This window comes from Bufo gargarizans, chromosome 5 (assembly GCF_014858855.1).
Source record: "Bufo gargarizans isolate SCDJY-AF-19 chromosome 5, ASM1485885v1, whole genome shotgun sequence".
NCBI lineage: Eukaryota > Metazoa > Chordata > Amphibia > Anura > Bufonidae > Bufo > Bufo gargarizans.
Window position 1 is genome coordinate 405,391,959 of NC_058084.1, and position 24,559 is coordinate 405,416,517.

The following is a 24,559-nucleotide window of genomic DNA, read 5'->3' on the forward strand; positions in this document are numbered from 1 at the left end:
ACCAAAACTTTCAGTACGTTCTGTTCACACTGCCGTCAGTGGTTCAGTTTGTACCCTCAGCCCAGCATAGTGCTGCATGTAGCGCTATACTTCCTGTCAAAACAAAGGAACCGGGTGGTCATCTTTGAAGGTTAGTGGGGTCTACCACGTGCCGATCTGGCAATGCATTGCGGTTTCCATTATAAGTTGTGAACAGAGCCCAATTATTGAATTGAACGGGGTTGTCTTACTTCAGCACATGGCATTTATCATGTAGAGAAAGGTAATACAAGGCACTTACTAATGTATTGTGATTCTCCATATTGCCTCCTTTGCTGGCGTGGTTAATTTTTCCATCGCATTATATGCTGCTTGTTTCCAGGGGTTATGACCACCCTGCAGTCCATCAGCAGTGGTCATGATTGCACACTATTGGAAAAGCACTGGCCTTTCCTCGCTCCCATGGTCCCAGCCAGCAGAGAGGTTGGTGCCTTTTCCTACAGTGTGCAAGTCCGATAGTCAGACCACCACTGGATTGTAGTGTTGTTGTAACCATGGATACGAGCAGTATATAATGAGATGGAAAAATGAGTAAGTGGTCTATATTAACTTTCTCTACATGATAAATGCCATTTTCTGAAGTGAGAGAACCCCTTTAAAGTCAGTGCTGGTGAAGTAAAATTAGGGAGAGTGTGTGCAAAACGCAGCATATTTGAAACTGAATTGTACCTTATCGTGCTTGATTTTTTTCATTTTTATTTTTTACTTTCAATGAAAACATTTTAGAGGGGTTTTCCAACCCAGTACCACTCCTTGCCACTTTTATGTCATTTTTAAAGTGACCCTCCAGCCATTTAAAAAATTTTTTTACTATACATTGCTAATGTACAGTCAACACACCCAGTGCCCTCCAGGGGATCCCCCTGCCTACTTTTTATGTTCTACTCCCCCATTGCCTTCATCACAAAAAGACCATTCTGTGTACGGTGATAGTCTGAGACACCCCCTGCCCTCAGATCAACATAGATGCTTTAGTTTGGTCCGGAGGTAAAAAAAATGCTTTAATCTTAAACCACACAGAGATTTTTGATGCATCTCTGCATTTTCTGTGTCTGTTTAGCTGCTTGACAGCGGTGTTATAAAATATTCCGTTTTTAAATTGTAACCTCGTCTTCCAGGCTCCCGCTGTTCATGACGGGTCAGCCAGTTCTTTGGCATTGTTCCCCATGGCTTGCCGATTTATGAGCCAGTAGCCCTCTGCAATGTGCTCTGACTGGGCATTTGATTATAAACCTCACACACACATTTTTGTTAGTTGTGTCATACCTGCCAACCCTGAGGGTGCTGTCACATGTGCTTGTTTTATATTGTTTTTTTATGCAGTTTTTGATGCAGAATTGAATCCCATAAATGCTTCAAACTTTGCAGCAGATTTCACTTTCTTGCAAATGTTAGAATCCACAATATAAATTGACGTGCTGCAGATTTAAAGTTGTACAGATTTTGCTGCGGAAATTGGAGTGCGGATGCAATTTGTCAAAACTTAACCTCACTCTATGGGAAAACTGCATCTGCTAAACTATTTTAAAAAAATCTGAAGGTGGCAACGTTTTTACCATATCTTATATGGAGTTTTGGACGTCATAGATGGTGGGGTCACCTGCTTGGGACTCCTATCGGTTAAAGGGGTTGTCCAGGTTCAGAGCTGAACTCGGACATACCTCCATTTTCACCCCGGCAGCCCCCCTGATTTGAGCATCAGAGCAGTTCATGCTCTGTTGCTCTCCTTTGCCCTGCGCTAAATCACGCAGGGCAAAAGCATTTTCAAGAGTTCCGGTGACATAGCAGGCTCTCCATGGAGCTGCTAGTAAGCCCGGTGACATCATCGGCACTGATGGGCGGGCTTTAGTGCTGCCCTAGCCAGTAAAATGGCTAGGGCAGCGATAAAGCACGCCCATCAGAGCCGGTGACGTCACCGAACACACTGCTGGGCGGAAGCTTTCGCCCGGCAGTGTTATTGTAAACAAAAGAGCCCTTGCCCTGCGCGATCTGCCTGGGTGAAAATAAGGGAATTTCCGGGTTCAGCTCTGAACCCGGACAACCCTTTTAAAGAGCAGAAATAATCAAAACCAGTGGCTGTCACAGGTCTGTCCATGTGTTATCATATGGGAAAAAACCAGGGATGGTGAATTTATTTTGAACATAATATACCGTTAGTTTCTGCCACTTCTAGATATAAATAATTACCTATGAAAAAGGCTTAAATAGGGTGGGTTACCAGACTAACATGTCTGTTTTGGTAATTACTTGTGTTTACCATAAAGGGGGCGCCAAAGCCAATGGTTTTCTGCTGTTTGATCAGCAAACACCCGGGGCTAATGTCTGTGATCGGCGTGGACTCTGTGTTAGCCTTGAGCATTAACAAATCTCGAGGCTACCACAGCAATACATTTCTATGGAGCTCTGCCTGTTACAGTGCTCTAGAGCAGTGTTTCCCAACCAGTGTGCCTCCAGCTGTTGCAAAACTACGACTCCCAGCATGCCTGGACAACCTTTGGCTGTGCGGGCATGCTGGGAGTTGTAGTTTTGCAACAGCTGGAGGCACACTGGTTGGGAAACACTGCTCTAGAGGAATGTTTTGAATCTCCTATAGACTGCGGTGGTAATTCATTACAATCTCTGTGAGAAACAATCTGAAAAAAGTTTATAATTTTTTTAATATTTTTAAAAAGATTTAAATCACCACCCTTTCCCCATAATAAAAATAAATAAACAGTAAAAAAAATAATAATAGGCATTGCCGCATCAAAATGGCCTATTCACTTTTTTTTGGTCACTTCCTCAAAAAAAAAAAAAAAAGTTTTTTATTTTTTGTTTTTTATATTTTTTCAGAGAATGAGGGTAATGGGTCCATTTTACTGCATAGGGAACACTGTAAAAACAAAACCCATAAAACTGTGACGGAATTTTTTTTTTTTTCACCCCAATTGGAATTTTTTTTCTTCCCACTTCATCGTATGCAATATTAAATGGTGTCATTAGAAAATACTATTTGTCCCTCAAAGCAGACAAGCCCTAATGTCTATCTCTATCTGACCAGAAAAATAAAAAAGTTATGGCTCTGGAATGGAAGAGAGTGTAAAATAGAAGTGCAAAAGTTGAAAATTGTCCGATCAGGAAAGCGCTAAATATCCTATTATGGCATTTTATGGAGTGGAGACCATCTTTCAGTTTCTTCATCAATTAGCCACAGCGTATAAGATCATCTCTCTTAGGCTGCATGCACACGACTGTTGTGTTTTGCAGTCCGCAAATCGCGGATCCAGAGAACACGGATGGCGTCCGTGCGTGTTCCGCAATTTGCGGAACGGCATGGACAGCCTTTAATATAACTGCCTATTCTTGTCTGCAAAGTGCAGACAAGAATAGGACATGTTCTATTTTTTTTGCGGGGCCACGAAACGGAGCAAAGGATGTGGACAGCACACGGAATGCTGTCCGCATCTTTTGCGGCCCCATTGAAGTGAATGGGTCCGCATCCGAGCTGCAAAAACTGCCAAAACAATGGCCGTGTGCACGAGGCCTTATATGAAGGGATCATGCTTTATTTATAGAGCTCATTTTTTCTATTGGGTACCATGTAATGCTTAAAGAGGTTTACCGTATATTGATGGCCTATCCACAGCCTAGGCCATCAATGTCAGATCAGCGGGTTACGATACCTCGCACCCCGCTAATCAGCTGTGTGGGAGTATCTCTGGCACTCAAGCAGCGCTGCCAATCTGATACTGCTGGCCTATCCTGTGAATAGGGCAGAGAACCCCTTTAATTTCTCCTCTGGTAGCACTGCAGGGGACGTGTACTCTTGCTACCAGGTTCCCCTGCAGATTACTCCTAATTACTGAGGGTGATTGTCTTATTTTCAGGCCTCTTGCACACGAATGTTGTGCATCGCAATTTGCGGTCCCCAAGGCGGCCGGAATGGATCGAGACCCATTCAACTTAAATGGGTCCGTGATCCGTCCGCACCGCAAAAAAAATAGTTCTATTTTTGTGGTGTGGACGCACACACAGAAACTCTGTAGTGCTTCCGTGGGGTTCCGATACGTGCTTCCATTCCTCATCTCCGTGATTGCGGACTCAAATGAATGGGTCGGCATCCGTGATGTGGAGTGCACACAGCATTTGTGTGCAAGAGGTCTCAGTGAGAGTCTCTTCAAGCCATGCCTCATTTATTAATGTGTGCTTTCAAAATCTGCTGGACGTCAATGATTTGTGCAAATAAATTATAAACGGATTAACGTCAGCTCATAAATACAAGCCTCTCTGGCATTTCTGGCTTGGTTTTTAACAAGTGTTCAAGGCAGGCTGACGTGGTGACGAAGACAAGCGGATTATATGGCACTTGCCATTCTTTAAATGCTTGCTATTAAAAACAGACTTGTAAGTTGCTGGCCGGGTTAGCGTGATCTGTTCCTAATTTCACTGAAAATGTCAGTGCATTCTGCTATCGCTGTTAATAAAAGAAATCTTCAAGTCAATATGTATATGCACACGGAATAAAATCTGTTTCATTCATTTAAATTTTGGGAGGGGATCAGTGGAGTCTTGCTGCAGTAACGTGAAACCATTGGCATAACAGTTCGGGGTATATCAAAGCAAAAAGTCACAGCTAAAATGATTGTTTAAAGCGTTTTTTCAGAGAATTAAATATTAATGACCTATCCTCAGGATAGGTCATCAATATCTGATCAGTAGGGTCACACCCACTGCGGCCTCTTCATAGTATACCAAGCACGCAGCTGATGCCGGCCGTACCTTAGATAATTGTTGGTGGGATCTGCTAACAATCTACTGTATATGGGGCAGCAGCCTGTCTGTTCTTTAACTTCCTTAGAAGTGAAGAATGGACATGTTGGGTTTTCATCATTTTATGAGGCCCTCGCAAGATCTGGACGTAGAAGGACCTGCTCTCACCTTCTCTGGAGGACATAACCAGTGCTTTGTGCTTGCACCCACACTAAATGTGGAGCTTGTGCCAAATGTCTCTTCTAGTACAGGGCTCTGTTAGATATATCGGCTTAGTACACACACTACGGCGCTAGCGCCTGCTGTTTTGGCTCAGACGGCCTACTAATGCATAGTACTATTGCAGCACTTTGCGTACATAGTGCATTAACCACTGTCCCCTGGGGACCTCTCCACCCTGGGCAGGTGCAGTCCCTACTTTAGGGTGCCAGCTGTCCGCAATCCACACTCGCTCCATACAGAGCTAGACACCATTATGCTTCTGCTCAATCCACTATACTCCTCGTGGTAAGTTCTCTTCATTATGTCTTCCAGACCCTTAGGCCCCTTGCAGACGAGCATGTCCGGATGTGTTGCGGATGCGTTCAGTGAAAACTGCGCTATTTTGCTAACAAAGCCATTCAGTTTTGTATGCGATCATGTTCAGTTTGTATTACGCGGGTGCAATGCGATTTACTGCGTTTTGCACGGGCGTGATGAAAAACAGAATGTTTACAAACAACATCTCTTACCAATCATCCGTGAAAATCGCATCGCATCTGCACCTGTTTGCGGGTGAGATGCGATTTTCACGCAGCCCCATTCACTTCTATGGGGCCAGCATTGCGTTAAAATCGCAGAATATAGAACATGCTGCGATTTTCACGCAATGCAAAAGTGATACGTGAAAACCACCGCTCATGTACGCAGACCCATTTAAATGAATGGGTCCGGATTCCGTGCGGGTGCAATGCGTTCGCATCACGCATTGCACATGAGCGAATTCTCGCTAATGTGAAAGGGGCCTTATACTCCATTTCTCACTCTTTGGCCTCCTGCACACAAACGTTTTTTTACACGGTCCGCAAAAACGGGGTCCGTGGGTCCGTGATCCGTGACCGTTTTTTCGTCCGTGGGTCTTCCTTGATTTTTGGAGGATCCACGGACATGAAAAAAAAGTCGTTTTGGCGTCCGCCTGGCCGTGCGGAGCCAAACGGATCCGTCCTGAATTACAATGCAAGTCAATGGGGACGGATCCGTTTGAAAATTGAGCCACAGTGTGTCATCTTCAAACGGATCCGTCCCCATTGACTTACATTATAAGTCTGGACGGATCCGCTTGCCTCCGCGCGGCCAGGCGGACACCCGAACATAACTTGAAGCGTCCCCATCACCATGGGAACGCCTCTACGTTAGAATATACTGTCGGATATGAGCTACTTCGTGAAACTCATTTCCGACAGTATATTCTAACACAGAGGCGTTCCCATGGTGATGGGGACGCTTCAGGTTAGAATACACTGCAAACTTGGTACAAGACTGCCCCCTGCTGCCTGGCACCACCCGATCTCTTACAGGGGGATATGATAGCACAATTAACCTCTTCAGGTGCGGCACCTAAAGGGGTTAATTGTACTATCATATTCTCCTGTAAGAGATCAGGGCTGCCAGGCAGCAGGGGGCAGACCCCCCCCCTCCCCAGTTTGAATATCGTTGGTGGCACAGTGTGTGCCCATCGCCCCCCCTTCCTCCCTGTATAGTTAAAAATCGTTGGTGGCACAGTGTGTGCCCATCGCCCCCCCCTTCCTCCCTCTATAGTTAAAAATCGTTGGTGGCACAGTGTGTGCCCATCGCCCCCCCCCTTCCTCCCTCTATAGTTAAAAATCGTTGGTGGCACAGTGTGCGCCCACCTTCGCCCCCCTCCATCTCCCCCCCCTCCCCCCCCATTATTGGTGGCAGCGGAGTTCCGATCGGAGTCCCAGTTTAATCGCTGGGGCTCCGATCGGTAACCATGGCAACCAGGAAGCTACTGCATCCCTGGTTGCCATGGTTACTTAGCAATAGTACAATTGTAGAAGATTCATACTTACCTGCCTGCTGCTGCGGTGTCTGTGACCGGCCGGGAGCTCCACCTACTGGTAAGTGAAAGGTCTGTGCGGTGCATTGCTAAAGAACTGTCACTTACCAGTAGGAGGAGCTCCCGGCCGGTCACAGACATCGCAGCAGCAAGCAGGTAAGTATGAATCTTCTACTATTGTACTATTGCTAAGTAACCATGGCAACCAGGGCTGCAGTAGCTTCCTGGTTGCCATGGTTACCGATCGGAGCCCCAGCGATTAAACTGGGACTCCGATCGGAACTCCGCTGCCACCAATGATGGGGGGGGGGAAGATGGAGGGGGGCAATGGTGGGCGCACACTGTGCCACCAACGATTTTTAACTATAGAGGGAGGAAGGGGGGGGCGATGGGCACACACTGTGCCACCAACGATTTTTAACTATAGAGGGAGGAAGGGGGGGGCGATGGGCACACACTGTGCCACCAACGATATTCAAACTGGGGAGGGGGGGTCTGCCCCCTGCTGCCTGGCAGCCCTGATCTCTTACAGGAGAATATGATAGTACAATTAACCCCTTTAGGTGCCGCACCTGAAGAGGTTAATTGTGCTATCATATCCCCCTGTAAGAGATCGGGTGGTGCCAGGCAGCAGGGGGCAGTCTTGTACCAAGTTTGCAGTGTATTCTAACTAGAAGCGTCCCCATCACCATGGGAACGCTTCTGTGTTAGAATATACTGTCGGAAATGAGTTTTCACGAAGTGAAAACTTAGATCAGAAAAAGCTTTTATGCAGACGGATCTTCGGATCCGTCTGTATGAAAGCAACCTACGGCCACGGATCACGGACACGGATGCCAATCTTGTGTGCATCCGTGTTCTTTCACGGACCCATTGACTTGAATGGGTCCGTGAACCGTTGTCCGTCAAAAAAATAGGACAGGTCATATTTTTTTGACTGACAGGATACACGGATCACGGCCTCGGCTGCAAAACGGTGCATTTTCCGATTTTTCCACGGACCCATTGAAAGTCAATGGGTCCGCGAAAAAAAACGGAAAACGGCACAACGGCCACGGGTGCAGACAACGGTCGTGTGCAGGAGGCCTTTGTCTTTTGCAGGAGTGTTAGGCCTCTTTTACACAAGCGTGACTGATTGGCTCCAGGTGCGTTTAGTCAAAGTCGCACCATTTTGCAAATTTAGTCAGTTTTGTCTGCGATTGTGCTCAGTTGTTCAGTTTTTTCTGCACTGGTGCAATGCGTTTTGATGCGTTTTTCACATGCGTGATAAAAAACTGAAGGTTTACAAACAACATCTCTTAGCAACCATCAATGAAAAATGCAATGCATTTTTCACTGAAGCTCCATTAACTTCTATGGGGCCAGGGCTACGTGAAAAGCACAGAATATAGAACATGCTGCGTTTTTCACGCAACACAGAACTGATGCGTGAAAAAAACGCTCATGTACACAGACCCATTGAAATGAATGGGTCAGGATTCAGTGCAGATGCTATGCGTTCACATTACGCATTGCACCTGCGCTGAAAACTCACTCGTGTGAAAGGGGCCTTATATGGTGTCTCAGGTTTTACATTTAGGGTTCGGCTAAATGGCGAACTCTGTTGTGCGACAGCTGTCACGCCCATGTATCACTGTATCGCAGTGTAACTGTGCTCCAATAGAAATGAATAGGGTCGTGGTGCACCACAACCCTAGAATCGCAAAAAATAAGTGGTTGGATTTTTTGCCATTCTGGGGTTGCGGATGTGCCAAATGTGCAGGTTGCACTGCGACTCCATTTATTTTTAAGGGAGCACTGCTACACTGAGATATTTGGATGCAGCAGCTGTTACGCAATGTGGCCGAGCATTTACATTCTTACAATTATAAACGCCCCTTTAAAGGCAACCATGATGCTGATGTGATCCTCAATGAAAATTAATTTGACACCCCTGCTTTAAAGGGAGCCTGTGACCTCTACTATGCTACCTTCATTGAGCGTTTCTAAATGTTCATTGTGTTACCCTAAACATATACAGTCAGGTCCATAAACATTGGGACATGGACAAAATTCTAAAATTTTGGGCTCTATACACCACCACAATGGATTTGAAATGAAACAAACTAGATGTGCTTTAACTGCAGACTGTCAGCTTTAATTTGAGGATATTTACATCCAAATCAGGTGAACGGTGTAGGAATTACAACAGTTTGCATATGTGCCTCCCACTTGTTAAGGGACCAAAAGTAATGGGACAGAATAATAATCATAAATCAAACTTTCACTTTTTAATACTTGGTTGCAAATCCTTTGCAGTCAATTACAGCCTGAAGTCTGGAACGCATAGACATCACCAGACGCTGGGTTTCATCCCTGGTGCTGCTCTGCCAGGCCTCTACTGCAACTGTCTTCAGTTCCTGCTTGTTCTTGTGGCATTTTCCCTTCCCTCAGTTTTGTCTTCAGCAAGTGAAATGCATGCTCCATCAGATTCAGGTCAGGTGATTGACTTGGCCATTGCATAACATTCCACTTCTTTCCCTTACCCTGGGTTCACACCTGAGCGTTGCGCAAACGCGCGTTTTACGCGCGTTTTTGTCGCACGTTTTTATGCGCGTTTTTTGTAATAGTAAACGCGCGTTTGTGTCATTGACTGCAGTGTCCTATGGCCACAAACGCGCGTCAAAACGCCCCAAAGAAGCTCAAGTACTTGTTTGAGCGTCGGGCGTTTTACAGCGCGTTCGTACGCGCTGTAAAACGCCCAGGTGTGAACCATTCCCATAGGGAAGCATTGGATTTCATGTCTTGAGCGTTTTACAGCGCGTTTGAACGCGCTGTAAAACGCTCAGGTGTGAACCCAGGGTTAAAAAACTCTTTGGTTACTTTTGCAGTATGCTTTGGGTCATTGTCCATCTGCACTGTGAAGCGCCGTCCAATGAGTTCTGAAGCATTTGGCTGAACATGAACAGATAATATTGCCCGAAACACTTCAGAATTCATCCTGCTGCTTTTGTCAGCAGTCACATCATCAATAAATACAAGAGAGCCAGTTCCATTGGCAGCCATACATGCCTACGCCATGACAATACCACTACCATGCTTCACTGATGAGGTGGTATGCTTAGGATCATGAGCAGTTCCTTTCCTTCTCCATACTCTTCTCTTCCCATCACTCTGGTACAAGTTGATCTTGGTCTCATCTGTCCATAGGATGTTGTTCCAGAACTGTAAAGGCTTTTTTAGATGTCGTTTGGCAAACTGTAATCTGGCCTTCCTGTTTTTGAGGCTCACCAGTGGTTTACATCTTGTGGTGAACCCTCTGTATTCACTCTGGTGAAGTCTTCTCTTGATTGTTGACTTTGACACACATACACCTACCTCCTGGAGAGTGTTCTTGATCTGGCCAACTGTTGTGAAGGGTGTTTTCTTCACCAGGGAAAGAATTCTTCGGTCATCCACCACAATTGTTTTCCGTGGTCTTACAGGTCTTTTGGTGTTGCTGAGCTCACCGATGCGTTCCTTCTTTTTAAGAATGTTCCAAACAGTGGTTTTGGCCGCACCTAATGTTTTTGCTATCTCTCTGATGGGTTTGTTTTGTTTTTTCAGCCTAATGAGGGCTTGCTTCACTGATAGTGACAGGTCTTTGGATCTCATCTTGAGAGTTGACAGCAACAGATTCCAAATGCAAATAGCACACTTGAAATGAACTCTGGACCTTTTAGGGTACTTTCACAGAGTTCCGTCACACAGGCTCTATACCGGAAAATGATTGATCAGTTATATCCCCATGCATTCTGAATGGAGAATAATCCGTTCAGGATGCATCAGGATGTCTTCAGTTCAGTCATTTTGACTGATCAGGCAAAAGAGAAAACTGTAGCATGCTACGGTTTTATCTCCGGCGAAAAAAATTGAAGACTTGCCTGAATGCCGGATCCGGCATATTTTCCCATAGGAATGTATTAGTGCCGGATCCGGCATTCAAAATACCGGAATGCCGCAGACCGAAAAAAATGTGAAAAAAGTAAATGCCGGATCCGTTGTGCCGGATGACACCGGAAAGACGGATCCGGCATTTCAATGCATTTTTTTGACTGATCATGATCCTGATCAGTCTTACTAATGCCATCAGTTGGCATACGTCTTGCCAGATCCGGCAGGAAGTTAAAGCGACGGAACTGCTTGCCGGATCTCTCTGCCGCAAGTGTGAAAGTAGCCTTATCTCTCATTGTAATTGGGATAATGAGGGAATAACACACACCTGGCCATGGAACAGCTGAGAAGCCAATTGTCCCATTACTTTTGGTCCCTTAACAAGTGGGAGGCACATATGCAAACTGTTGTAATTCCTACACCGTTCACCTGATTTGGATGTAAATACCCTCAAATTAAAGCTGACAGTCTGCAGTTAAAGCACATCTAGTTTGTTTCATTTCAAATCTATTGTGGTGGTGTATAGAGCCAAAAATATTAGAACTGTGTCCATGTCTCAATATTTTTAAAATTACACCTTGAATTTCATTTGCAGACGAATTCAATAAGTATTCATCATTTTTGTACTTCCCGCCTTTTATGAAAATTAACATAAGAGTCATATCTTACTTGTGTGACTTGAAGAGTCATATTTTCAAGCTCTGACTCATCTCAGGTTAATTTGCATATGTATAAAATCGTTTTTTTTACAGAATAAAAGCACACAGAGCTATGGGGATTGGGTTTTGCGGATGTGCTAGCAGCCATCTAGCAACCCATGTCCTCAGCTCTATACCCAAAATCCAGGTGACAGGTTCCCTTTAAAGGTGTTGTCTCACGTGAACAAATTGCCTTGATCATGTAGAGAAAGTTAATACAAGGCACTTACTAATGTATTGTGATTGTCCATATTGCTTCCTTTGCTGGCTATACAAATTTTTCTATCACATTCTACAATGCTTGTTTCCATGGTTATGACCACCCTGCACGGTGGCTGTGCTTGCCCATTATAGGAAAAAGCGGACCCAGAGAGGCCAGCGCTTTTTTCTATAGGGTGCAAGCACGACCACCACTGCTGTATTGCAGGGTGGTTGTAACCATGGAAACAAGAGGTATATAATGTGATGGAAAAATGGATCAAGACAACAAAGGAGGCAATATGGACAATAGCAATACAGTAGTAAGCGGCATGTATTCATTTCTCTCTACATGATAAAAGACATTTGCTGAAGTGAGACAACCCGTCTGTGGACCCCCTTCTCTAACTTCAGAGCCACCAACAATAGGCAATTAAACTTCCAGTGAACAGTTGTTTGCTGTATGAAATCACAGAAGAATGAGATCCAATATTAGGAACCTCAAGGTGACGTCTGCCTACGCCATGTTCGGACAGATGAACACAACAATCGGCGCCCATTTTTATTGGCCTATTACATAGGCTAGTGCTCAGTGAATAGGGGAGGAATGATTGGTACCACAGTCGTTCCTCTCATATTCACTTCTAATGATTATCAGCAGCAGATTGCTGATTACACTGTGAAATGTGCTGCTGATAATCGGGTGTCTTTTATCCTGATGAAGGATGCAAATCAACCGACAAACGAACATTTGTAGCGTAGCAGGAGATGAAAACACCTTTACCTTTGTGGGTGTCTAGGACTGAGCAGCAGGGTCTGTCACTGCATTATGCTGCCTTCAGATTGGGCAGAGAAATGCATGTACAAGGTTCCCATTATTTCATAATTTGATTTAACTTTTTTATTCTATTCCTTCAGATAAGACCCTACAAGAGCAAGGTGTTTGCCACAACTCCAAGGTTTTAGTCCTAGAGCTCAGCTACACTGAGGAAGAAGCAAGGAAGCGGATGCACAATGAAGAGAAGGCGATAGAAGAACAGGCACAAAAGGATGAGAGTGTGAAGAAGAAGATGATGCGCACCAGAAAAGGATTGGAGATCCTGGCAGAGAGAGGTAGTCTTGTCTTATTTGGATATAGATAGTTTTACGCCATGAGCCCTCTAGACAGTGATTGCTAACCTGCCGTCATGAGTTAGAGTGGTGCCAGTTGGGGTCAAAAAAGGACACCCACACTCGTGAAAACTGTTTATTTCTGTGTTGAAGTGGCAGGGCTGCAGCCAACTGTGTTCATTGTTATTAAGGTGTCTGTAAATGTCTATGTTTAACTGCCTTAAAAAACGTTAAAAACCTGAAAATTTATAGTTAATTACAATATGTCACATAAAAAGCCATGGGCAGCTTGCCCTCAATTGTATTGATTGAGGCTTGGATAGGAAACGGGTAAATGGATGGTGATAGTCTCAGCACATCTCTCCTTTTACCCTATTGGCTTAGGCACACTCGGATATGGTCTGAATGACCTTTGAACTCATCATGTACCGTAGTAACTCCAGACCTTAAAGGGGTTGTCCGAGTTATAAAAAAAAGTATATAGCAATATATACATAAGCTAAGCAAGTTTTAGGCAAAGAAAAGGATGAGGAGGGAAGATTCTGTGTCTCTTCACTGCCTGCAGCTGTTCAGCAAAGCCTCCAGCCCTGAGTCGGTGCCGTCCTAAGCCTTATTCCCTATCACTGAATGGCTTGAGTTTAAGGGAATGTGTCGTCAGTAGTGTTGAGCGTATCGAACTTCATTCTAAGGGCTCATGCACACGACCGTATGCCCCCTGAGACATACGGTCTGCGAGCGGGTCATATATCCCGGAGCGGCATACATCGTGCGCATCGTGCGCAACCAGCCCAAAGGTATGTTCCCATGTGGCAGATTTGTTGACAGATGTTTTTGTGACTGGAAAATCCATTCCATACTGACTCTGAATGGGCTTGTTTCTGTAGTTATGTGCATGGATCGCTGCGAGTCACATTCAGATTATTGAGGCAGTTACATAAATTCCTGCAACGAATCTGCCCCATGCATGTATACCCTGAAGTGGCCAATGCAAACCTATGTGCACAGAACATCACCACTGCACCCAGGAAGATGACGCCAGAAGTTGGAAGGAGCTGGGCGCAGAGCTGGAAGAAGCTGTCAAGAAAAGGGATGAGCATGGCTTCTTTTATTATTTTAGGTCATTTATTGGTGCTGTCCGAGGTTTTCTATAACTCGTACAACCCCTTTAACCCCGGGGCAAGTCAGTATCCAGTTATTACTTTATTACTCGTAAAAACGTGTTGTGTCGGGCAGGTTTTCGCACTACTTTATCATGTGTTTTTTGAAAGTCTTTCTGTTGTTTTGGCTTTGTAGGCCACAAAGTAACCAAACATGTACATGCTTCCAGCGACAACAGAGTGTTCTGCACTGCTCGAGACGGCTCCTACTCGATGTGTTCCGACTCCGATTATTTCTTTTTTAATCCTCATTGGCGGCAACTTTTTCAGTTTTTGACATTTTAACAATTTAATTCCCTGTTCTTTACAGAGACTGAAGAGATTTAAAATAACCTGAGAAAACACTTATTTGTGTATTAAAGATGAGCCTGTCGGATTTTTCCATTTGAAATATCTGTTGTGTGAACATGCTCTTACTTCTTTTTCTCTTCTATAAATGAGTCTTAGGCTACTTTCACATTAGCGCCAACCTTCTCTGTCAGGCTGTTCCAGTGGGGGAACAGCCTGCCGGATCCGTGCTGCCGCTAGTGCACCGTGCCGCCGGAAGTCCGCTCCGGCCCCATTGACTATAATGGGGGCAGGTCAGAGGTCGGTCAGCAGCACAGCAAACATGGCAAGAGGTGTCCGGAATAAAACTACGACAAAGTTAATACAAGGCTCTTACTAATGTATTATGATTTTTCCCTATACCCGTGCTACAAAATATTGTTGCAAAAAGGAGTCGTGCAACTTTTTTTACACCACAAATTGGCCTAAGAATTTTAGTAAATGTGTCAACAGACAGATTTGACTTTGGGCTACTCCTAAAGGCATTAACCTGGCAGTCCCCTGGTTCTCATCCTTTAACACTTGTACATGCAGCACAGTAAACGGTCTGTGTTCATGGCAGACAGCGAAGGGTCATTTCGATGATCAGGCACAGGTCCGATCAGGCAGCGGAGAGTCACAATCCAGAAAACATCAGAAAGTCTGTACACGGGCAGACAACAGAAACAGCACACCTTTACATAATAACATAGTACATAAGGCCGAAAAAGACATTTGTCCATCCAGTTCGGCCTGTTATCCTGCAAGTTGATCGAGAGGAAGGCAAATAAAAACTGTGGAGTAGAAGCCAATTTTCCCCTTCCTGACTCCAATCAGGCAATCAGAATAACTCCCTGGATCAACGACCCCTCTCTAGTAGCTATAGCCTGTAATATTATTACACTTCAGAAATACATCCAGGCCCCTCTTGAACTCTTTTAGTGAACTCACCATCACCACCTGCTCAGGCAGAGAGTTCCATAGTCTCACTGCTCTTACCGTAAAGAATCCTCTTCTATGTTTGTGTACAAACCTTCTCTCCTCCAGACGCAGAGGATGTCCCCTCATCACAGTCACAGTCCTGAGGATAAATAGATGATGGGAGAGATCTCTGTATTGTCCCCTGATATTTTTATACATAGTAATTAGATCTCCCCTCAGTCATCTTTTTTTCTAAAGTAAATAACCCTAATGTTAATAATCTTTCAGGGTACTGTAGTCCCCCCATTCCAGTTATTACTTTATTTGCCCTCCTCTGTACCCTCTCTAGCTCTGCTATGTCTGCCTTGTTCACAGGAGCCCAGAACTGTACCTAGTACTCCATGTGTGGTCTGACTAGTGATTTGTAAAGTGGCAGGAATATGTTCTCATCACAGGCATCTATGCCCCTTTTGATGCAACTCATTATCTTATTGGCCTTGGCAGCAGCTGCCTGACACTGGTTTCTGCAGCTTAGTTTGCTGTTCACTAAAATTCCTAGTTCCTTTTCCATGTCAGTGTTGCCCAGTGTTTTACCATTTAGTATGTACGGGTGACTTGCATTATTCCTTCCCATGTGCATAACCTTACATTTGTCAGTGTTAAACCTCATCTGCCACTTATCTGGCTAAGCCTCCAATCTATCCAGATCCCTCTGTAGCAGTATACTGTCCTCTTCATCTGCAAAAATTGATATTTTACTGTGCAAGCCTTCTACAATATCATTAATAAATATATTGAAGAGAATAGGGCCCAATACTGCCCCCTGAGGTACCCCACTAGTGAAAGTGACCCAATCTGAGTGTGTACCGTTAATAACCACCCTCTGTTTTCTATCACTCAGCCAGTTACTTACCCACATACAGACATTTTCTCCCAGTCCGAGCATTCTCATTTTATATACTAACCCTTTATGTGGTACAGTGTCAAATGTGGTACAGTGATTGATTCACCTCTGACAAGTCTAGAACTTACCTCCTCATAGAAGCTGATTAAATTAGTTTGACATGATCGATCCCTCATGAAGCCATGCTGATATGGCGTTATTTGCTTATTTTCCTTGATGTACTCCAAGATAGCATCTCTTAGAAAACCTTCAAACAGTTTACCCACAACGGATGTTAAACTTACCGGCCTATAGTTTCCGTGGTCTGTTTTTAGACCCTTTTTAAATATTGGCACCACATTAGCTATGCACCAATCCTGTGGAACGCTCCCTGTCAGTATAGAGTCCTTTAATATCAGAAATAAGGGTCTGGCTATGACATTACTTAATTCTTAAGATACCGCTGTACTTCTTCCTGGGTCAGACAGGGCACTTTTAATGGGGAATTAACTTTTACATTCTGCATTTCATCTGACCGTTTTATTTTCTTCAGTGAATACAGTGGAGAAAAAACGATTTAATAGCTTTGCTTTCTCCTCATCGCTCTCTGCAACTCCCCCCTTATTACTCTCTAGAGGGCCGACGCTTTCAGATTTATATTTCTTACCATTTATATAATTGAAAAACATTTTAGGGTTAGTTTTGCTCTCTTTGGCAATTAATCTCTCGGTCTCTAGTTTGGCTGCTTTTATTTGTTTTTTACATATAAAACATTTTTCCTTATAGTTTTTCAGTGCTTCCTCGTTACCCTCCTGTTTTAGTGATTTAAATGCTATGGCCTCTCTTAGTTGGCTAAATTTAGCTTTTTTGAAGTTTTGGTATTTTTGTTCCTCCCTGAAGAAAAACTTTTTTTGAATGATAATTGGAAGGTTATTACTTTATGGTCACTATTTCCCAGGTGTCCCCGACCTGCACGTCTGTTGTTCTGTCAGGTCTATTGGTTAATACCAAGTCCAGTATGGCTGTCCCTCTAGTCGGGTCCTGAACCAGCGGGGAGAGGTAATTGTTTTTGGTTATTGCCGAGAACCTGTTTCCTTTATGAGATGTAAAAGTTTCAGTTTCCCAGTCTATATCTGGGTAGTTGAAGTCCCCCATAATAACCACCTCATTATAATTTGCCGCCTCGTCTATCTCATTTAGTAGTAGATTTTCTGTGGACTCTGGTAAATTAGGCGGTTTATAATAAACTCCTATTAGTAATTTATTATTATTTTTGCCTCCATGTATTTCTACCCACAGTGACTCCACATGTTCATGTCCCTCACTTATATTTTCTTAGACAGGACTTCACATAAAGGCAGACCCCTCCCCCGCTCCGGTTTTGACGATCCTTTCTAAACAGGCTGTAACCTTGTACGTTAACTGCCCAGTCATAGCTATCATCCAGCCATGTCTCAGTTATTCCCACTATGTCATAGTCCTCCTCACACATCACTAATTCCAGTTCCCCAGTTTTATTAGTTAGGCTTCTGGCATTAGTATACATACATTTAAGAGGTTTATGTATATTTTGTACCCCACACTTTTCCTTTTGAGCTGTTCTAGTCCCTCCTTCCATTTTTCCCCCAGTCCCATTACCTTGCCCCCGGTCTCTATCTGCACTTCCTATCCTATAACGTAATTACCCTCCCCCCCAGTCCCTAGTTTAAACACTCCTCCAACCTTCTAGCCATCTTCTCCCCAAGCACAGCTGCCTCTTCCCCATTAAGGTGCAGCCCATCCCTATGATAGAGCCTGTAGCCAACAGAGAGGTCGGCCCAGTTCTCCAGTAACTCAAACCTCTCCTTCCTATACTAGTTCTTGAGCCACTTGTTAACCTCCCTAATCTTCCGCTGCTTTTCTTGTGTAGCTTGTGGTACCGGTAGTATTTTGGAAAATACTACCCTTGAGGTCTTTGCCCTAAGCTTTTGACCTAAATCCCTAAAAATATTTTTAAGGACTCCTTTACAGGATCTAGCAATCTAAAGAACCTATTGCTCAGACACCCTCCTACCGGGGAAGGTGTCTTAAAGGGGATTTGCCACCAAAAATATTCAACATTTTTGAAACCAGCACCTGGATCTGAATACTTTTGTTATTGCATCTAATTAAAAAAATGTTGTATAGTGTAGGAAGGTGCAAGGGTCCGTCATTGACGGAAGGTACGTGTCACCGAGGTTCCTGGCCTCGGTGAGATAAGAACCGGTTATTTTATGTGTCAGCAGCAGCTAGTGCTCGCTGACACTGTTTTATTCTTAGTGTGGCTGAAAAGCCGATCCGGGCCGGTTCTTATTGGGAGCAGCCAAAGAGCAGGGTGGGTGGCTGTTCCCCGCGTCCAGGCCAGGTTTTGGGCTGGGGTTTAAAAACCCAGCCAGCAGCTCAGCTGGGTGTGGTATGTTCCTCCAAGTAAAAGTGGTGCTGTGAAGGCTCTGTGTTTTTGGGGAGCTGCATGAGAGCCACCAGCCGGAAGCCAGGCACCCTAAAAGCCGGCTGTGGATATTCAGGTGACGTGTTCGTCTTGAGTTCTGTGGACTTTGGCCATGTGAAATAACATGGGGATTTTCTGTGGTGTGCATTAACACCAGGACTCTGCCAAGTGTTTATGTTATTTTTCCTTGTTGTGTGAATAAACACTGACTTTTTCGTTACTACCGTGTTCTTGCCTCTGTACTGCGTTCGCTTACCCTGCCTACCAGAGCGAATCCCCACAATTGGTGGCTTGGAGCGGGCAAGCGCAGTGAGGCTGGCGTGGAAGCCGAATTTTTTTTTCTCTCTCACGGTTGTATGTCATTTATCAAGCCGGCTAGATTTAAACCGGTGTCAAGAGACAAAATGGAGGCTGTTATGAAGGCCCTCGTGGAAGCTAACCTGCAGCAACGCGAGGCTAATAAGCAGCAGCAGGAGACCAACCAGTTGCTGCTACAACATGTAATGGCATTACAGTCAGCAGGAGCAACCCCAAGCGTACATGATGTCCGGAAAGCAGTACGTGCAGCGATCCCTAAAATGACCCCTGCAGACGACGTCGAGACCTACCTGGCGATGTATGAAAAAGTGGCCACCAGGGAAAAGCTGCCCCAAGACCAGTGGGCTGAGGTCGTCGCTCCGTTTCTGACGTCAGAGTCCCAGCGGGTGTTTTTTGACTTGCCTGACGATCAAGCAGCCGACTACCCAAAGGTAAAGGGGGAGATCTTGGCAAGACTGGGGGTGAATGTACTGGTCCGGGCCCAGCGGGTGCATCAGTGGGGGTTCAACCCGGCGGAGCCCGTGAGACCCCAGTATTATGACTTGCTTAACCTGTTACAAAAGTGGCTACAACCTGACGTGTTGAGCCCCACTGCTATGTTGGACCGGTTATTAGCAGACAGGTTCTGGAGGGCTCTGCCACCCCCTCTCCAGCAATGGATTGGCCAGGTCTCCCCAGGGAATGCGCTGGAGATGGTCGACCTGGTGGAGCGCTATGAGGCTACCCGAAACTTACAGGGGGGTTCTGTTGGGAGGGGGGCAGTCAGATCCCGTAACTCTCCACCCCGGACCCAACAACCGGTGCCCATCAAACCTGCCCGAGATATAACCCCTGTGGACCCCGCTCCAATAATCTGCTGGCGGTGTCGGGAGCCAGGTCATGTTCGAGCGGACTGTCCACGTCAGGGGGAACCCATGGACACAAACTGTGGCTTCCGTCAATCGTTATATGCCAGGAAACTGTGTGCAGTGGGTGCTTCGGAGCCTCTGAACCACCTGTGCCAGGTTGAGGTGGGAGACACTCCAGCGGAGGCTCTGTTGGACTCAGGAAGTCTGGTGACCCTGGTAAGGGCTTCCCTGGTACGCTCCGCTGAGTACACCGGCCGTAAGGTTGGAGTCATGTGCATCCATGGGGACTTAAAAGACTATCCTACTGCTATGGTGTCTCTGTCTACGGTTTCCGGCCGGTGGATCCACGAGGTGGCTGTTGCAACCCACCTCCACTATGAACTTATAGTAGGGAGAGACTTCCCGGGTTTCACGGCACTGTGGCCGGTTCCGAGAGTGACTGATGTGCATGATACAGGGGTAACCCTAGCAGAATGGCCTGGCTCAGGGGGGAGACCAGAACCCTGGGAACCTGAGTCTAAAGGTCCCGCGGTAGGGGTGACCGCCACTTCGGTGGAAGAGGAGGAGACATCCCCACTGAGTGTAATGGTGGGAGACATGGAGGACTTGCCGCCGGGGCCTGAGCTGGCAGACCTCAATGTCTCTGGGGGTAATTTTGGTACCGCGCAACACCGGGATCCAACCTTATCCCGGGCCTGGGAAAATGTGCTAATAATAGATGGTGAACCACAACAACCAGGGGCAGAGTCGGTGTTCCCCCGTTTTGTGGTCCATCAGGATATGTTGTATCGGGTAAACCAGCTGCGAGGTGAATCCATTGAACAGTTAGTGGTGCCTCAGGCTTATCGCAAACTCGTGTTAGAGTTAGCACACCAGCATGTTCTCGGGGGTCATCTGGGAATGCAGAAAACCCAGGACCGGATACTACAACGGTTTTACTGGCCCAGTGTGTTTAAAGAGGTGGACGACTTCTGTAAATCTTGCCCGACCTGCCAGGCAACGAGCCCCCAGCACCTGTTTCGCAGTCCCTTGGTACCCCTCCCGATCATTGAGGTACCGTTTGAGCGAATCGCTATGGACCTAGTAGGTCCTGTACCAAAGTCCGCCAGGGGACACCAACACATCTTGGTTGTCCTTGATTACGCTACTCGGTACCCGGAGGCCGTGCCACTGCGACATACTTCTGCAAAACTTATAGCCAAAGAGCTAATGGAGATGTTCTCCCGAGTGGGGCTACCTAAAGAGGTCCTGACTGACCAGGGGACCCCTTTTATGTCCAAGGTCATGAGGGAACTCTGCAAGTTGCTGCGTATAAAACAGTTACGGACGTCTGTGTACCATCCACAAACGGATGGACTAGTGGAAAGGTTTAATAAAACTCTAAAAACCATGTTAAAAAGGGTGGTGACCAAAGATGGAAAGGATTGGGACCTTCTTCTGCCTTATCTCATGTTCGCAGTGCGAGAGGTGCCCCAGGCCTCTACTGGGTTCTCGCCCTTCGAATTGCTATATGGCAGACATCCTCGTGGCTTGTTGGACGTAGCCAAAGAGGCGTGGGAAGAACAACCCACTCCGCATAAAAGCGTCCTGGAATATGTTACCAAGATGCAACAGCGGATAGAGACCGTTTTGCCTCTTGTCAGGGAACATATGGAGGCCGCTCAGCGAGCCCAGAGTCGGATCTATAATCGGCAGGCTCGGGTCCGGAACTTTAACCCGGGTGATCGGGTTTTGGTTCTCGTGCCGACAGTGGACAGTAAGTTCCTAGCCAGGTGGCAGGGGCCCTACGAGGTGCGTGAAAAAATAGGAGAGGTAAATTACAAGGTACACCAGCCGGGGAGGCGAAAGCCGGAGCAGGTTTACCATGTTAATTTGCTAAAACCTTGGAAGGATAGGGAAACCTGTACGGAAGACAGCCCGCGACCGGGTTTTCTTGGACAAGAGGTTCCGGCTCCTAAGTCTGATGCAAGGGAAGCGGTTGCCACAGTAAAAATTGCTGACAGCCTCTCCTCTAAACAGGCTCAGGAAACCAGGGAGTTTGTTAGTCGGAACACGGATGTGTTCTCAGACCTCCCTGGACGTACTTCCGTAATCCAACATGACATTGTCACCGAGCCTCAGGCAAAAGTCCGGTTAAAAGCATATCGAGTACCCGAGGCTCGGCGAAAAGCCATCTCGGAGGAAGTGCAACTTATGTTGCGGCTGGATGTCATTGAGGAGTCTAAAAGTGAGTGGGCCAGTCCGATAGTGTTAATACCCAAGCCAGATGGGACACTGAGGTTCTGTAATGACTTCCGCAAGCTTAATGAGGTGTCCAAATTTGACGCGTATCCCATGCCCCGAGTGGATGAGCTTATTGAAAGGTTGGGCCAAGCCCGGTATTTTTCTGTGTTAGACCTCACCAAAGGGTACTGGCAGGTACCCTTGACAGAGGCTGCCAAAGAAAAAACGGCTTTTGTCACGCCAGAGGGGCTTTATCAGTACAAGGTACTACCCTTTGGTCTACATGGCGCTCCCGCCACGTTTCAAAGGCTAATGGATATTATACTCCGTCCACATCGTCGATACGCTTCGGCGTACCTGGACGATATCGTTGTCCACAGCACCGACTGGGAAAGTCACCTACCTAAAGTACAGGCTGTAGTGGACTCCCTTAGAAAGGCGGGACTAACAGCTAACCCAAAGAAATGTGCAATAGGGTTAGAGGAGACTAAATACCTTGGGTATGTCATTGGACGTGGAGTCATTAAACCTCAAGTGAGCAAAATGGAGGCGATACGGAATTGGCCCCGACCTGCTACCTCTAGACAAGTCAGGTCATTCCTGGGAATGGTGGGCTATTACATGAGGTTCGTTCCCCATTTTGCCACTTTAGCGGCTCCGTTGACAGGGCTTTTAAAGGGACGGAAGTCCGTGATAGTCCGCTGGAATGACCAGGCGGAAGAGGCTTTCTCCGCTTTGAAGTCGGCCCTGTGTGGGTCCCCGGTTTTGGTGACGCCCGACTTCAAGAGGGAATTTGTGGTCCAGACTGATGCCTCCGAAGTAGGCCTCGGTGCTGTACTGTCTCAGGAAGTCAACGGGGAGGAGCATCCCGTTGTCTTCCTCAGCCGTAAGCTCACTCCAGCGGAGACCCGGTACAGTATAGTGGAGAGAGAGTGCCTGGCCATCAAGTGGGCACTCGAGTCTCTCCGCTATTATCTGTTGGGGAGGAAATTCCGTCTGGTGACCGATCACTCCCCTCTCAAGTGGATGAGCCAGGCCAAAGAGAGGAATGCTCGGGTCACCAGGTGGTTCTTGTCGCTGCAAAACTTCAAATTCACAGTAGAACACAGGGCAGGCCGGTTACAGGGAAACGCGGATGCCCTGTCCCGAGTACACTGTCTGGCGTGTGTTCACCCCCTCAGGGTTGAACAAAGGGGGGAGGTATGTAGGAAGGTGCAAGGGTCCGTCATTGACGGAAGGTACGTGTCACCGAGGTTCCTGGCCCCGGTGAGATAAGAACCGGTTATTTTATGTGTCAGCAGCAGCTAGTGCTCGCTGACACTGTTTTATTCTTAGTGTGGCTGAAAAGCCGATCCGGGCCGGTTCTTATTGGGAGCAGCCAAAGAGCAGGGTGGGTGGCTGTTCCCCGCGTCCAGGCCAGGTTTTGGGCTGGGGTTTAAAAACCCAGCCAGCAGCTCAGCTGGGTGTGGTATGTTCCTCCAAGTAAAAGTGGTGCTGTGAAGGCTCTGTGTTTTTGGGGAGCTGCATGAGAGCCACCAGCCGGAAGCCAGGCACCCTAAAAGCCGGCTGTGGATATTCAGGTGACGTGTTCGTCTTGAGTTCTGTGGACTTTGGCCATGTGAAATAACATGGGGATTTTCTGTGGTGTGCATTAACACCAGGACTCTGCCAAGTGTTTATGTTATTTTTCCTTGTTGTGTGAATAAACACTGACTTTTTCGTTACTACCGTGTTCTTGCCTCTGTACTGCGTTCGCTTACCCTGCCTACCAGAGCGAATCCCCACAATAGCCACTGAGCTATTCAATAAAATTGGTATAGTGCCACCTGCTGTTTGTCCTTTTTCTTATTTCTCCCTTCATCTCACTGAGGTGGTCACACACACTCAGTTTAAATCTTCAACAAGGTGCAGCAGTAAGGACACAAACCCCTAAAGTGTGATAGGGAGAGAGCTACTGCAGAAAGGACATGCCCCCCCCCCCCCTTCTATCTTTGTTAGAAAGGTATTGTTATGTTATATATGATGTCTAATTTAATATTTTTTTTTTACATCAATCATGGCATAACCCCTTTAACCCCTTGAGGACTTAGGACGTACCGGTACGCCGTGTTTGCCGAGTCCTTAAAGGGCTTCTGTCACCCTACTAAACCTTTTTTTTTTTTTTTGTTTACTTATAATCCCTATACTGCGATTTATGCCTACATAATCTAATTCATCATTTTGGTCCAGTAGATTGTGTTAAAAACGTGCTTTTAAAATATGCAAATTACCTTGCTACCAGCAAGTAGGGCGGCTACTTTCTGGTAGCAGCCGCATCCTCCGATCCTAAAGATCCATAAATCGCAGTATATACGCCCCCTCCGCATATTGATTGACAGGGCCAGGGAATGGGATCGTCCTCTGCTGGCCCTGTCTGCTATCAAGATCTCGCGCCTGCGCCGTAACGGTATTCAGTCGGCGTAGGCGCACTGAGAGGCGGCCGCTCGCTTCGCCGCTCCACCCTCAATGCGCTTGCGCCGATGACGTCACATCTACACCAGGCGCATTGAGGATGGAGCAGCCGAGTGAGTGCCCGCCTCTCAGTGCGCCTGCGCCGATTGAAGACAGGTACGGCGCAGGCGCGAGATTTTGAATGCAAACAGGGCCAGCAGAGAACGATCCCGTTCCCTGGACC

General features: G+C 46.4%; 1 protein-coding gene and 1 long non-coding RNA gene across 5 annotated transcripts in view; one reads left to right on the forward strand and one right to left on the reverse strand.

Moving 5' to 3' along the window:
• Nucleotides 1–24,559, forward strand: part of NUB1 (negative regulator of ubiquitin like proteins 1) — a 98,758-nt gene that overhangs the window by 34,385 nt on the left and 39,814 nt on the right. For all 3 annotated transcript variants that reach the window (XM_044294458.1, XM_044294459.1, XM_044294457.1), the window contains exon 6: nucleotides 12,571–12,765. In XM_044294458.1, coding sequence (XP_044150393.1) covers nucleotides 12,571–12,765 — 195 coding nt within the window. The remainder of the gene's footprint in view (nucleotides 1–12,570; nucleotides 12,766–24,559) is intronic.
• LOC122938737 overlaps nucleotides 1–24,559 on the reverse strand; it is a 43,193-nt gene that overhangs the window by 16,006 nt on the left and 2,628 nt on the right. The window lies entirely within an intron of this gene.